Below are 13,032 nucleotides of genomic sequence, written 5' to 3' on the forward strand. Positions count from 1 at the left end.
CCGCATTATTAACTGAACTTTCTTGGAAAGCTTGCGATGATAATGATTCTCTTTGTATGCAGATTGTTTGAGCTTAGTATGGTAAAAATGGTAGTTTATTTCAGTTAGATAAACTTGAGGATGATTGTTCTTGGCTTTGGAGGAGTATATACTATGTTGTTGAGGTTGTTCAACAACACTCTATGTGGATTGTCCAATGTGGCACTAAAATAAACATTTGGCTAGACAACTGGATTATTGGCCTTAATAGTCCACATGTCCCATTTATGGGTCTTTCTAGTCTTGTTATTTACACTTTTGTTTGTGTTATATACTTGTATGATTCTATAATATGATGAAATGTCAGTCCTGTTAATTTTCTATTTAATCAAGAAACTGCTAATGCCATTCTGAGCACGTCCATTCCCTCTACTGGTGAGGATTATCTCATTTGGAAACCAGATAGAAAAGGTACATTTTCTGTTAAAAGTGCTTACAATACTCTCAACATTGATCACGACGTCAATAATTCTATAATTGGTGATATGGTTCCAAGAGAAGCTTGGAAAAACCTATGGAAAACTAGAATTCCACATAGAGTATAGTTATTTACCTGGAATTGCTTATAGGATATTGTGCTTACTAGAGGTTATAAGTCTGATATAGAGCAACATTGTTGTTTTTGTCATCATAGTGCGGAAACTGTTATTCATCTGTTAGGTGATTGTCCTTATGCAAGATCTATATGTATAGATTGGTTTGAATGTTAATATATCTCTGTTGTAATACAAAATTTTGCTAACATACATGATTGAATAATAAGCTGGTTTGTTACTAATGATCATCTTGAGCAGAATAATGTTCCCCTGTCAGATGCTTACATTTACAGGCTTATGTGTACTATATGGTACATTTGGAAAGACAAATGCATTTTGGTGTTCCAAAATTTGCAACCTAATGCTCATAGTACCATTCAGAGGATACAGAATCTGGTGAGGCAATGTGATACTTCTAATTCTTCTACTTTCCAGAGTAGAAATCAGAATTTTGTTACCAAAGAATGATTACCACCAGAAATAGGATATGTTAAGATTAATATTGATGCTTCTTATGTGTATGATACAAAAAGAGACAATATTTGACTAATTATTCGTGATTGTGCAGGTCAAGCCATAGGAGTAAAGGGTACCATTCTAGAGGAAGAGGTGCATGCAGAGGAGGTGGATGCAGAGATGAGAGATGAACATTTTGAATGCAAAGCTCTGGAATTGTCAGTTGAATGAATTGAGGAATTGATATTTAATAAAGTGATATATGAGATGTACTGCGACAATGTGGTGAAATCTTTACACGGTGAGGAATTACAAGTGTATAGGTTCAAACCTAACTTAATTTTAGCAGTTAAGAGTAAATTTTCTCGTAAAAACCTTTAATTGGTTTGTTAAAATAGTTAATAGGTTAGGTAACAGTGTGGCTCATGCCTTAGCTGAAAAGGCTAGGCTTGAAGCTCACCATTCTATCGTGATTATAACTATCCTCTGACATTATTAAATGGATAGAGGAAGATTATGCAAGTTCTCGTAAGAACTAATGAATAAAAATCTTTTAGTATCAAGCAAAAAAAAAAACAACAACATGATTTCAATGATTTTTTCTTCAACATAAGAGGATGATACTGGAGGAAAATATTTATTTAACATTGTCCCGTTAAAATCCATTAAAAAAGAAAAAAGATTGCCTTACAAGGACATCCTTTTACCATCCATTGATGTGACGACAAAAAATAAGATTATACTGTATCGCATTGATGGGAATTTACAAAGTCGACGAAAAATCATACCCTCTGGTGAACTTTCCACCATCCATTGCCACCCACTACAAACAGTCGACATGATCCGATCCGATCGACACAACCAGAGACTTCTGTCCAAATAATAATGAGTGAGTAGTTGATTTGATCTTGCTGGAAATTTCTCCACGGTCTCCATCTTCGTTGTCACTCCCACATTTTAGGTGCAGACGACATGTTCACCACGTGGGCCCACAGAAAATAAATATGAAAATCCAACTTACTTCTTCTTCTTCAACTACTACTTTATACCACCTTTCTCTCATCATCATCACCATCTTTTCCAGCCACTATTACATACTACAAAAAGTTCCTCAAAAGTCAACCACTTCTGAACCATCCATGGCGGACCCAGAGGCAGTATCAATTCATCAAACTGTAATACTCCAAGAAATCACTGTTGATTACACTCCAGAACTGTGTACCCATTCATCAGAAACAAATGAAATCACAGTTCTTTTCGACGAAAGAGGTGGATCAAGATGGAGAACAAAGAATCGTTACAAGTACGGTACATTTGGAGCTAATATCAAATGTCCTGATGGTAATACAAATGGTTTGAATTTCAATCTTTATTTATCTTCATTAGAAGGTGATAAATCACAAGATGCGATTCATTTTGAGTTCTTAGGGAATAATAAGGGGATTGTACAGTCTAATTATATGACTGCGGGTACTGCGAATGATAGTGAACAGATTAATGATTTGGGGTTTGATTGTAGTGATGGGTTTCATGATTATGAGATTAAATGGGAAAAGGATTTTATTGAATGGTCAATTGATGGGAAATGTATTAGGAGGGTTGATAGAGAAGATGGGGTTGAGTTTCCTGAGAAAGCTATGTTTTTGTATGCTTCAATTTGGGATGCTAGTGCTATTGCTGAAGGGGAATGGACTGGGATTTATGAAGGGGGTGATGCACCTTATGCTTGTGTATATAAGGATGTTCGTGTTCCCGTGTTGACTGCCGTGGATGTGGTAAGTTGATTTTTGATTCTAAGATTTTGGTAAACCTTTTTGATTGTTGGTTCTTATATGAGTTGAGCACATTCTTAGTCTAACTCTATTTGATGAAGTTGTAGTGAATTGGGGTTTTTGTTTTGAATTAATATGTATTTGCAGTATGATTGATCAAAAGGTATCATATCTGTTAAATGTGATTTTCCACACTACATGTTTAGGATCTCATAAGTCATACTGCATCATGTTGTCTTTGTGGCCTCTCTTTGTTTGGCTCAAAGTTTCATTGATTAGCTTAGTTGAGTCAGCCGTTTTAAGTGCGCAGTTTGATATAGGTTATTAGGTTCTCACTTTTTTGATTGATAAACTGATAGAGAATGAGACTGAATACTTCTCGCATAGTCACAGAACAGATATGAACTTAAAAACTGTAAACCGTCATAAGCATTTGAACTATAGTTGGAGATTGGACTAAATTGTTTGTTTTGTATGTTGTTTATGCTTCCCACTGAGGGGCAAATTTCTGTTCAATTGTTCATTTTGGAAAGTTCTCATTGTCATTGATAATTATTATTTCGACAAGTTCCATAGAGTTATGCTGTTGGGATATAGAAGTTTAGTATTCTGCTTTGCTCTCTCTAGCATAGGAACAGTCTCAGTGTTGGGATTGAGGATTGGAGTTAGTTGATTGAATATCTTGCGCAAAGAATGTGTCAGGAAAAAGGTTTTCTTAAAATTGCTACAGATTCCAGGTGGTTACCTTGTTACTGCTTGTAAGTTAAACATGTTATTCACTTTGGCATTTGGTTGACATTTTCTTTTTTGTAAACCAAACATGCTTGAAGGACCCAATGGGGACTAGTTATCAAAGGAAGATATTAGATTAAGATTGTCTCCTGCAGGACACTGTCTGGAAAATATTAACCTTTCCAGTACCTTTTTATAGCTTTTAGTATAATTCTATTTCTACATGGTCCCTTCCAACAATATTCTAAGTAACTTTTTCTTTACAGGCGGACCGAGAATTTCATCCAGAACATCTTATTCATCAAACTCTACTACTCAAAGAAATAGCTGTTGATTACACTCCAGAAGTATGTACGCACACATTAGACACAAATGAAATCACTGTTCTTTACGACGAAAGAGGTGGATCAAGATGGAGAACAAAGACTCGTTACCAGTATGGTACATTTGGGGCCAACATTAAGTGTCCTGATGGCAATACAAATGGGTTGAATTTCAATCTTATCTTTCTTCACTAGAAGGTGATAAAGCACAAGATGAAATTGATTTTGAATTCTTAGGTAATAATAAAGGAGTTGTACAGACGAATCATTATACTGATGGTACTGGGAATAAAGAGCAAATTCATGAATTAGGATTTGATTGTAGTGATGGTTTTCATGACTATGAGATTAAATGGTCTAAAGATTATATTGAATGGTCAGTTGATGGGAAGATTGTTAGAAGAGATGATAACGAAGACAGTGCTGAGTTTCCTGGGAAAGCTATGTTTCTGTATGCTTCAATATGGGATGCTAGTGGTATTAACGAAGGAGGATGGACTGGTATTTACGAGGGTTCTGATGCACCTTATACTTGTATGTACAAGGATGTTCGTGTCCCGCTGCTAACTGCGGTGGAGACAGATGATTCTGAGAATTTAGTGTGTTGATTTCCTGTTTGTGTTAGCATTTTATTTTTGAATTTGTGTTTACCTGTGTGTTGTATAATTAAATTAGTTAATTTTCCCTTCTTCCTTTTTGCATTAAGAATTCTGCAATTCTTTTAGAATAAATTTTGTTGTATCAATTTTAGTTGTTATGTTTTTCTATTGAAATTGTTTTCCATGGATTCAGTTACTGTAATGAAGTGGGATTATGTGCTACTTTTAACATTGTAACTGGGAGTCGCTGGATTTGTGGAATTTTGCAGAATGTGGGAGTGAGAATCCATCGACTTGGAGTTAAGATACGCTGTCTTTCTCAAATTAATGATGCGTTGCACTATATGGAATTATGGATACAAATTGCTTCTGCTAGATTGGTAAACTGGAATTCCGTAATCTCCATAGCAATCTTGTCAAATCCGGAAGCAACACAAGCAGGTCAAAATATGCGAAACACACTTTATAACGACTTCTCTGCCACTTCTGCGTTGCACTTTGTGCATTTTGATATCAATACATGTGCTGTAGCATCTCGGTTCTTTTTCTTAAGTACTAGGGTGCGAACCCAATCCATATGGATTGGAAGGCTAGATTTAATGCATTGTGGAGCGTTGAACCTAGTTGTTGTCGTGTTTCGGTTGCGAAACACTTGATAATTTCTTGAGAAACCATGTTTCTCTTCGTGTGAGCCAGCCTTGGTGTGTACATATGCCAATAGGGATACATATTTCATGGATTTTAGAGAACACGACACTTGCAAGGGGTACGTGTCATGTTTTAATCGAATCAGGGGTATTTTAGTCTTTTTAGCTCTCTTGATAAACTTAAAAATACGATTTTCTTTCAAAATCAGATTATGTTCTCCCATGTTCGATTCATCTCTTTCACTAGCAGAAAAATCAGACACAAAAACTAGAAATTGAAGCATATCTTTCATAGTTTGATCCGTTGCTTGAATTCATTGCTTTGGAACTCTTGTTTCACATCAAAGGTAGGGGGAATTCCTTCTCAAAACTGTTTTGAATCTTCAATTTATATATATGTTGATTCTCTGATTTACAACTCAAAGGAATTCATATCTTCACATTCTTACAATGGGATTAGTGTTAGAATTCTAAATTTCAAGTTAACATGTTTATCCTCTTTGAGTTGAATGATTGGGTTCATGAGAAAGGTTAGGGTTTTCAAATAATTTCATGTTTAAGTCATGATTCTTGCAAAATATAGCCTGGGTTACTTGGATCTATTGGAATTGTTCTCTATTTCTTGATAGAACTCAAATTAGGGCATTTCAGGATTCAGAAAACAGATTACTGTCATGTTTTTGAGATGGTTTAAACACCAGGTTCATGTTACTCTTATTTTTGATCATATTTTTTTTATGAAATAGGTTTTTTTATACTTTCTAACGATCTAAGAACCGTCGAATTCGGAAATATAATGTAGCCTGTGTGAATTTTCAACTGAACAATATTAAAACTGAAAAATTCCTGTAACAGTTTTCTGTCAGTTTGTGTCAAAGGAGTTTTGAACAAGTTACTGACCTTGTTTGATTTTCTTATAATTTTTATGTGATATCCTATTGTCTGTACTTTAAAACTAGCCGAAAAACACTCAATTTGATTGAGTAACGAAGCCTATGTGAATTTTCGAGTATAGGCTATCCAAACTGTGAATTTCAGGAACCAATTCTGCTGTCCAGTTTTCCTAAGGTCTGTTAACACAGGTACATCTAACTTTTGTTACCTCTTATTATTTTTCTGTTAAAGATGGTCTCATCAAGTTTCAAACAAGACTTAACTCACTGAATTCCGTCGCTCAATGAATTTTGCACGAATTTTTGAGTGGAGACTGAGCAAACTAAAAACTGCAGGAAAACAGTTTCTGTCCTGCTTTGTCAAGACGTTTTAAACACAGGTGTATAACTTTCTCTTATATCCTATGAACCCTATGTTAAAGATGGTTTTCTCTATTTTCTAACGATATCAAAACCACTGAATTCCATTGCATAATGAATTTTGTGTGAATTTTTGTTTGGAGTTAAGCAAAACTGAATTTCTGGAGTGTTTTAGAGTAAATCATGGAGTTAACTCATATGTATGGTTTTGTTTTGTGTATTTAGCCTTATGTATGAATACTCCTCATTGATTTTAGCTTTGTTTCATAAAGTGCAAGCTAAGGTAAGGGCATTTCATGGTTCATGAATTGAAACTTTGACAGTTTAAGCGATATTCATATTTAACGATACTTATGAACTATCTATCGATCGTTTGAGCACTCTTTTGGTTACAAATGCTACTGATGAGTTTGTCGGGCCCATTAGGGGCAATCCATACTAATGGTTACCTGCGGAAGATCGTCTGAGACGATGGTTAGTTTTCAGATAAACTCCGACACTTGGTAGGACCCTCACAGTAGAAGATTGCGAACTCAATCGCTTTGGATGATTTCAGAATGGTTTACTGACTTTGTAAAGTCTTTGAAACTTGGATATGGATGTGCTCAACAACTTAATGTTTTATTTACATATATTTGATGTTTTTGGCTATCCTTATTGGGCATTGAATTGTACGTTCGACTTCGTATCATCGTCTCCCTACTGAGCTGTGGCTCACCCTATTTGTTTTGTTTTCCACAGAGTTTGAGAGCGGCTTGAGGCAGTAAGCTTGTTAAAGCTTGGTGCGTAAAGCATTGGGGGTCAAAGTGAGTACACTCGCTTTTTTTGTTCATGTATATATCTACGTGTAATCTGGGATGGTTTGTGAAAACTAGTACTTTGTGAAGGTTTGAAAAGGAAATCTTTTGTTACTTTTGTAAATGAGGTTTATGTTGATAGTTGTGTTTTTGTTTGAAAATCGGCTAAAGCTATTTTGTTGTAATCTTTAAGCTACCACCTTTGAGTGAACTTCTTAAAGAAATTAAATCCTTTTTGGTATTGTTTATATAAGTGTAAAGTCTTGATTTTTGGTACTTTTGAATTAATCAGTTTTGTACTAGTCGATCCCTATTTTATCTTTAAACTGTTTTCTTTAGTATATTTTCGTTTTGGCAACTCGGAAGATTGAAAACTTGTCGGTTGACTGGACACCACGGCCAATCGAAAGCGAAAAATTTTCTGGATCGTCACATGTGCACCCGAGACCAATTAGAACCCAGTAAGATGCATTTGCATGTTGAAAGTGACCGGCTACAACCAGTGTGAACAAGAAAGAAATTCTTCAACAATAATTTGAAAAACATTGATTACTGACGATAAAAACGACTCCTGTGCCTAGTTAGCAATTCGGGATTCGTCAAACGTACGGAACGGTAAACGTACGAGTATTATACGGTTTTGTAAAATCCAGATTCGGTCCAAAATTCGGTCAACGGGACGTGATTCGTCAGTAATTCGGAACGGCATACGTACGTGTATAATTCGATTTATAAATGTGAGTTCGGCTCTGAAAATTCGGTATCTATATATAACAAATAATTTGTATTTATAAGGTCATAGACCAATTTTTATGCATATGTGTGAGTTATTTAAAGAAAAAATAAACTTAATATGATGATATTAATAATATATACAACATTAGTTATCTAAGAGGACGTCGTATGGTGGTTTAGATGCTTGGTTAGTGAGTTTGAGATCTCTCTCACCTTCACCTTCAAATCTCTTCAGTCGTTTTTGTTTCATAAAAATTACAACACGTCTAATATTCGGTCGTGTATGCTCGGGAGGCAGTAAAGCCCAAAAAGTGGAGTCTTTGAAAAGTAAAGCTAAAGAATTTATGGCGAATTAAGCGGACGTATCATTCGGGATACGTAAAATTCGTGAACGATTCGCAAATAATCCGGGAATGCCACATAATCCTCATTCGCGAACTTACTAACTAGGCTCCTGTGTACTTTTTTTCTTTTAAAAACAAATTAAAAAACTGCTTGTGGATCCCATTGGTTCTCAATAATGCAGTCTTTAATACATTAATTATTGTGTGACCATCTTTGATATGACATTACACATTTGCGTTAAAATTCTAAAGATTTAAAAGCCTACACAAAGGAAGCTGGTGAGGAAACTTTTGTTTTTATTGGCGGCAATCGGTCTTATTTGGATTTTGTGAAACGAGCGTTGGTGAGGACACTTGACAATATATGATTGGTTTAAAAAGAATAAAAAAAGTTAAAAAAAAAGAAAACCAAATTAAATTTGGTATTCATAAAGGAACAATATTTAGGGGAGAACACTTGGCAACACATGATTGGTTTAAAAATTACAAACTTAAAAAAAAAACATAAATTACCATGTTTGAAGTTTTATGGAAGTCCAAATTCAATTAGAAAATCGAATAATTAACTTATTAGGACCATTTCTTTCAAATTAATATATAAAGGGGAAAATCCATATATTTTCTACGAAAATAAAAAGAAAAATAAAATAAAATTTGCACATATTCTTCACCTATTTAATGGATTTGCCCCGCCACACCAAATCAAAAATACATCTTCAAGGGGCGGGGCGGGGCAAAGTCCTTCGCACACCAAATCGAAAATGCATTGCAACGGGCAGGGTGACCGAGCACATCAAGTTAAAAGGAAAAAAGTAAATAAAATCTGCACATATTCCACCTATTTAATGTATTTTTCCCGACATTTTGATCTCCATTGCGCGGCGTGAAGCCCGCGGGCACCAAATTAAAAGTGTATCGATGTGGGGCGGAGAAATCCCGCGCACACCAAATCAAAAGTGCAGTGTCAAGGGGCAGAGCAAAGTCCCGCCCACCACCAAATCCAAAAATACATCGTCAAGGGGGGCTTCGCTCCGCCCACACCAAGCTAAAAAAATAAATTGCCAGTGCGTAGCACGGGCACAAATCTAATTTTGATTGACAGCTAGAGATTCGTTGTCCTTTAACGACTTAAAAGATGCATTTGGCACCCACAACAAGATTTTTCATTGGTGTTTCATGCGCTCAGACGCTGCAAAGTACATTTGCTCTATAAATCAAATTGGGAAGAGCAATACATAAAACCAGGGTAACGCACATTGTAAACGAGTTCTCCAAATCTATGCAGGGTGGAATGACGTGGCAGATCCAGGATTGGAAGTACGAAGAGATGACAAGTTTAAGAAAATTAGGAACAACTTCTAAAAAATCATGAACAACTTCAACAGAAATCATCTCATCATGCTTTATATCTTGATGAGTATATGCATAAAAACAGGAGACATCAGGACAGTTTTCAGAGTTTTGAGATTTGACAAAATCATCTTCTATTAGTGTTCTTTTCTTTCTCCCTTTGGTTCCGGACCCGTTATCCTTATGAAAAAATCCTTTCATGAAATCTAAGTGCAAGGAGGAAAAGACATTCTTCATAAATATAAAAGAAAATAACCTATAGTTGGAAAGCTCAACTCGGTAGGATATGTATATGAACGGTTTCACCAGGAGTATAATTTTAGGGATCTAAAAATGGTTTTAACAAGTAACACGGGTACCCGTAGGAAAAACCAACATAACCCAAAAAAAAAAAATCCTTCAAGATAAAAAAAAAACTTCGGCAGAAAAGGTCACAAAACACAAATCTAGTGTCACAACATATATCTCTTTGAGTAATACGGTTTGATGGATTTTTTGAGTTTATTGATCTGCCATTAATTTCTCTGAATGGTTAGCATTTTTTTCTTGTTGTGATGAAATTGTAGATGATGATTATGAAAAGAGACTTTGGTAAAATGATTAGAATTTTGAAGTAGACCAGGCCGGTGGAAGTTTATCCATCTATGGAATACATTAACCAGGAAGAATCCGCTGTGTCACGCTTGCACGTTAAATGTGATTGGCAATTTCTAACCTTTCTTCATCCTGACTCAACACAGTAACGCGGACATGGCAATTTTAAATGTTTGCAATTTCTCACACATCTTTATTCTGACTCAAGTCAGTAAAGCGCCCGGCGGCAACTAAAATATCCGGTAATTAGTAATGGGGCTTTGGGGCATAAAAGGCATTTGTGTCTGCTTCAAAAAATAAAATAAAATATTATGCTGATAACTTAGTTTGCAGAGAATACTGGCCCGTACCCCAATTTCCGTTAAGCTATAGAATTACGCGCCCATCAACACACTGTGGAGAATGGTAACTTTTCCGCGATCAACAAACTAGCAACCTAACTCACTTGAAATCACTTGAAGGGCCGTTTGTTCTTAGGAAGGAAATTGCAAAGCATTTGTTTGCGCATAAAGACTAATATCTGAGCTTAAAATGCAGTCTAGGTTCCATCATACTCAATTCTGATTTCCGCAACACCCCATCATTAAACATTCTATATAATGTACAAAAATACCTTTCCACAAGGACATTATCACCCAGGTTCAGACATTTTGGGTTTACAACAAATACTTTCTTCAAACAGGTTAGCAATAACACATAACAGTCTTTTGCCGTTGTTTTCATAGAAAATCAAAATGCATTAGGTTTCTTTTAATTTTTTCTTAAAACATTCTGGGAGGACGTACTAAACCATTACAAAGTCTCCTTCAAATAGTACATAGATAATTTAAGAACCTACATTACAAGACTAACTCCCCAGATTCTCAGACATTCTGGGAGGACGTACTAAACCATTACAAAGTCTCCTTCAGATAGCACATAGATAATTTAAGAACCTACATTACAAGACTAACTCCCCAGATTCTCAGACTGCCCTCACTACCATTTAATGCAAGCTTCGTAAGGATGCTGCAAAACGACATCACAATTGATCAGGGTTTAGATATATTTTCCAAAGGGACATCAATATTAGCCAACAAGTGAAACATACCACAATTGTCTCAGGAAACCAAGGTTTAGGGGACCTATAATCAAACTGATGGGCTGCTGTTCCATCTGCAATTCTCTCAGCATGTTTTGCCACTGCAATTTTCACAAAAATAATAGAGCAAGGACCAGAAAGAATGATGAGAAAGAACGACCCGTCTAAAAAGAAAACAATATGTAGTAGTCAACAGCATGCACTTACAGAACTCTGTCAAATCGAAAGAAATAGGTTTGTTTACTCTGACTCCTTCCTCTAACTTCTTCTTCTTGAGTGGTGGCTCTTCTTGGGAGTTTCTGCTGGCCTCCTCCCTAGCCCTAAACCAATGCTGTACGAGCTGGGGATCTACTTTGGACCGTCTGGGGCCGATCCCCGATCCCAGCGACCCCAACCGCGAAGCTTGACCGAGTCACTGACTACACATAATCCAATTATAATCAGCCAAGTATTTAAAACAACCTATTAACTCCACATCAGACCGTTCAAAACGTCTTGATGTATTTATATTGAAGCATATTAACATAATAAAAGAAAAGAATTTGATATTTTTTGACGTTTTATTATTCCAACTAGACCCACCTCGTCTTACTTACCCCAGAATCATCAAAGAAATTTCAGTTCACAAACTGAGCTCCGCATACTAAACATAACATGAAAGATAGATGTAATACTTTCAGAATAACTTGAGAAACAACAAAAGCATATCATTTCCCTTGTGTAATGGCAACCAGACCCTAACAATCACCAAATTCAAGAAAGGTGTCCAACTGAGAGAAAAAAAATCCATAGGGGTGTGAATCAATCTAGATAACCATTGACCTTAACAGATCAAATTCTGCAAAAGCCACTATAGAAAAGAAGTCAAAAGTTAGGCCTGGCTACTGACCCTTATGTTGGGCATCTATTTAGCATATGATACGTCCATGTTGTAATAAAAAATAATGGATAGAACAAACCATCAACTAGCTTCATCCACCCTCCACACTCAGAAAGGAAAACTCCCATAATAATTCATTCAAATGAAGGAAGGAAAAAAGAACTTCAATTGAAGGCAAGTGCACTTACCAGTCTCTTTGCTTCTATCAACTTTATCCTTAACATCCACTCTCAAGACATCATTTTCGTCAATCACTTTCTTCGCTTTGGTCTCAATTTCAGCTGACTTTTAGACTCCTCTACAGTCTTCAGTAGTTCCTCTTTCATGGATTTCCTGCTGGCTTCATCCACAGTGTCTAGCACTTGAACAATGGGAGCATATGTTGCTGGTTTTACCATCCAAAAGGAAACAAATTAAGCATGAGATCCGGACAACGAATTGAATAAATAGAAGAGCAACTATTCATTCATCACAAATGAAACATGGAAAACTTAAGATACCCAAAATACTATGAAATTGAAATAGTTTTTTTTTTTTTTTTTTTTTACAGAATACCCTAATGGCGATAGTGGTGTCCAAGTTGAAGGCGGTGTACTGCAAACCCTAGTCCTGGGTACCAACAAATAACAAGGGACAAGAGTAACTAACCAGGTGATGCTTCCATATTTGAATACCTTCTGGATCTGAGAAGAAAACCCCAAATTCGAATCCCTAAAAATTTAAAACGCAGAAATAAAAATCAAGACAATTTTTTCAATAATAATATCGATAATTTGGTAATAAAGCGAATTCAATAAAAGAATTTACACGGGGTTGGTTGGGAGCCTAGCAACAAGTTGCGCCCCAACTCCTTTTTGAATAGCTAAACCTATCCTATGAAAAAGAAAACTGCCT

General features: G+C 35.8%; 1 protein-coding gene across 1 annotated transcript; it reads left to right on the forward strand.

Moving 5' to 3' along the window:
* Nucleotides 1-1,970: 1,970 nt before the first annotated feature.
* Nucleotides 1,971-4,643, forward strand: LOC113304609 (xyloglucan endotransglucosylase/hydrolase protein 31-like). Its single transcript, XM_026553753.1, has 2 exons — nt 1,971-2,806; nt 3,802-4,643. Exons 1-2 carry the CDS (start codon nt 2,036-2,038, stop codon nt 4,051-4,053), a joined length of 1,023 nt encoding a protein of 340 aa, XP_026409538.1. The 5' UTR covers nt 1,971-2,035; the 3' UTR covers nt 4,054-4,643.
* The last annotated feature ends 8,389 nt before the right edge of the window (nt 4,644-13,032 follow it).

Source organism: Papaver somniferum, chromosome 8 (genome assembly GCF_003573695.1).
Source record: "Papaver somniferum cultivar HN1 chromosome 8, ASM357369v1, whole genome shotgun sequence".
Taxonomy (NCBI): Eukaryota; Viridiplantae; Streptophyta; class Magnoliopsida; order Ranunculales; family Papaveraceae; genus Papaver; species Papaver somniferum.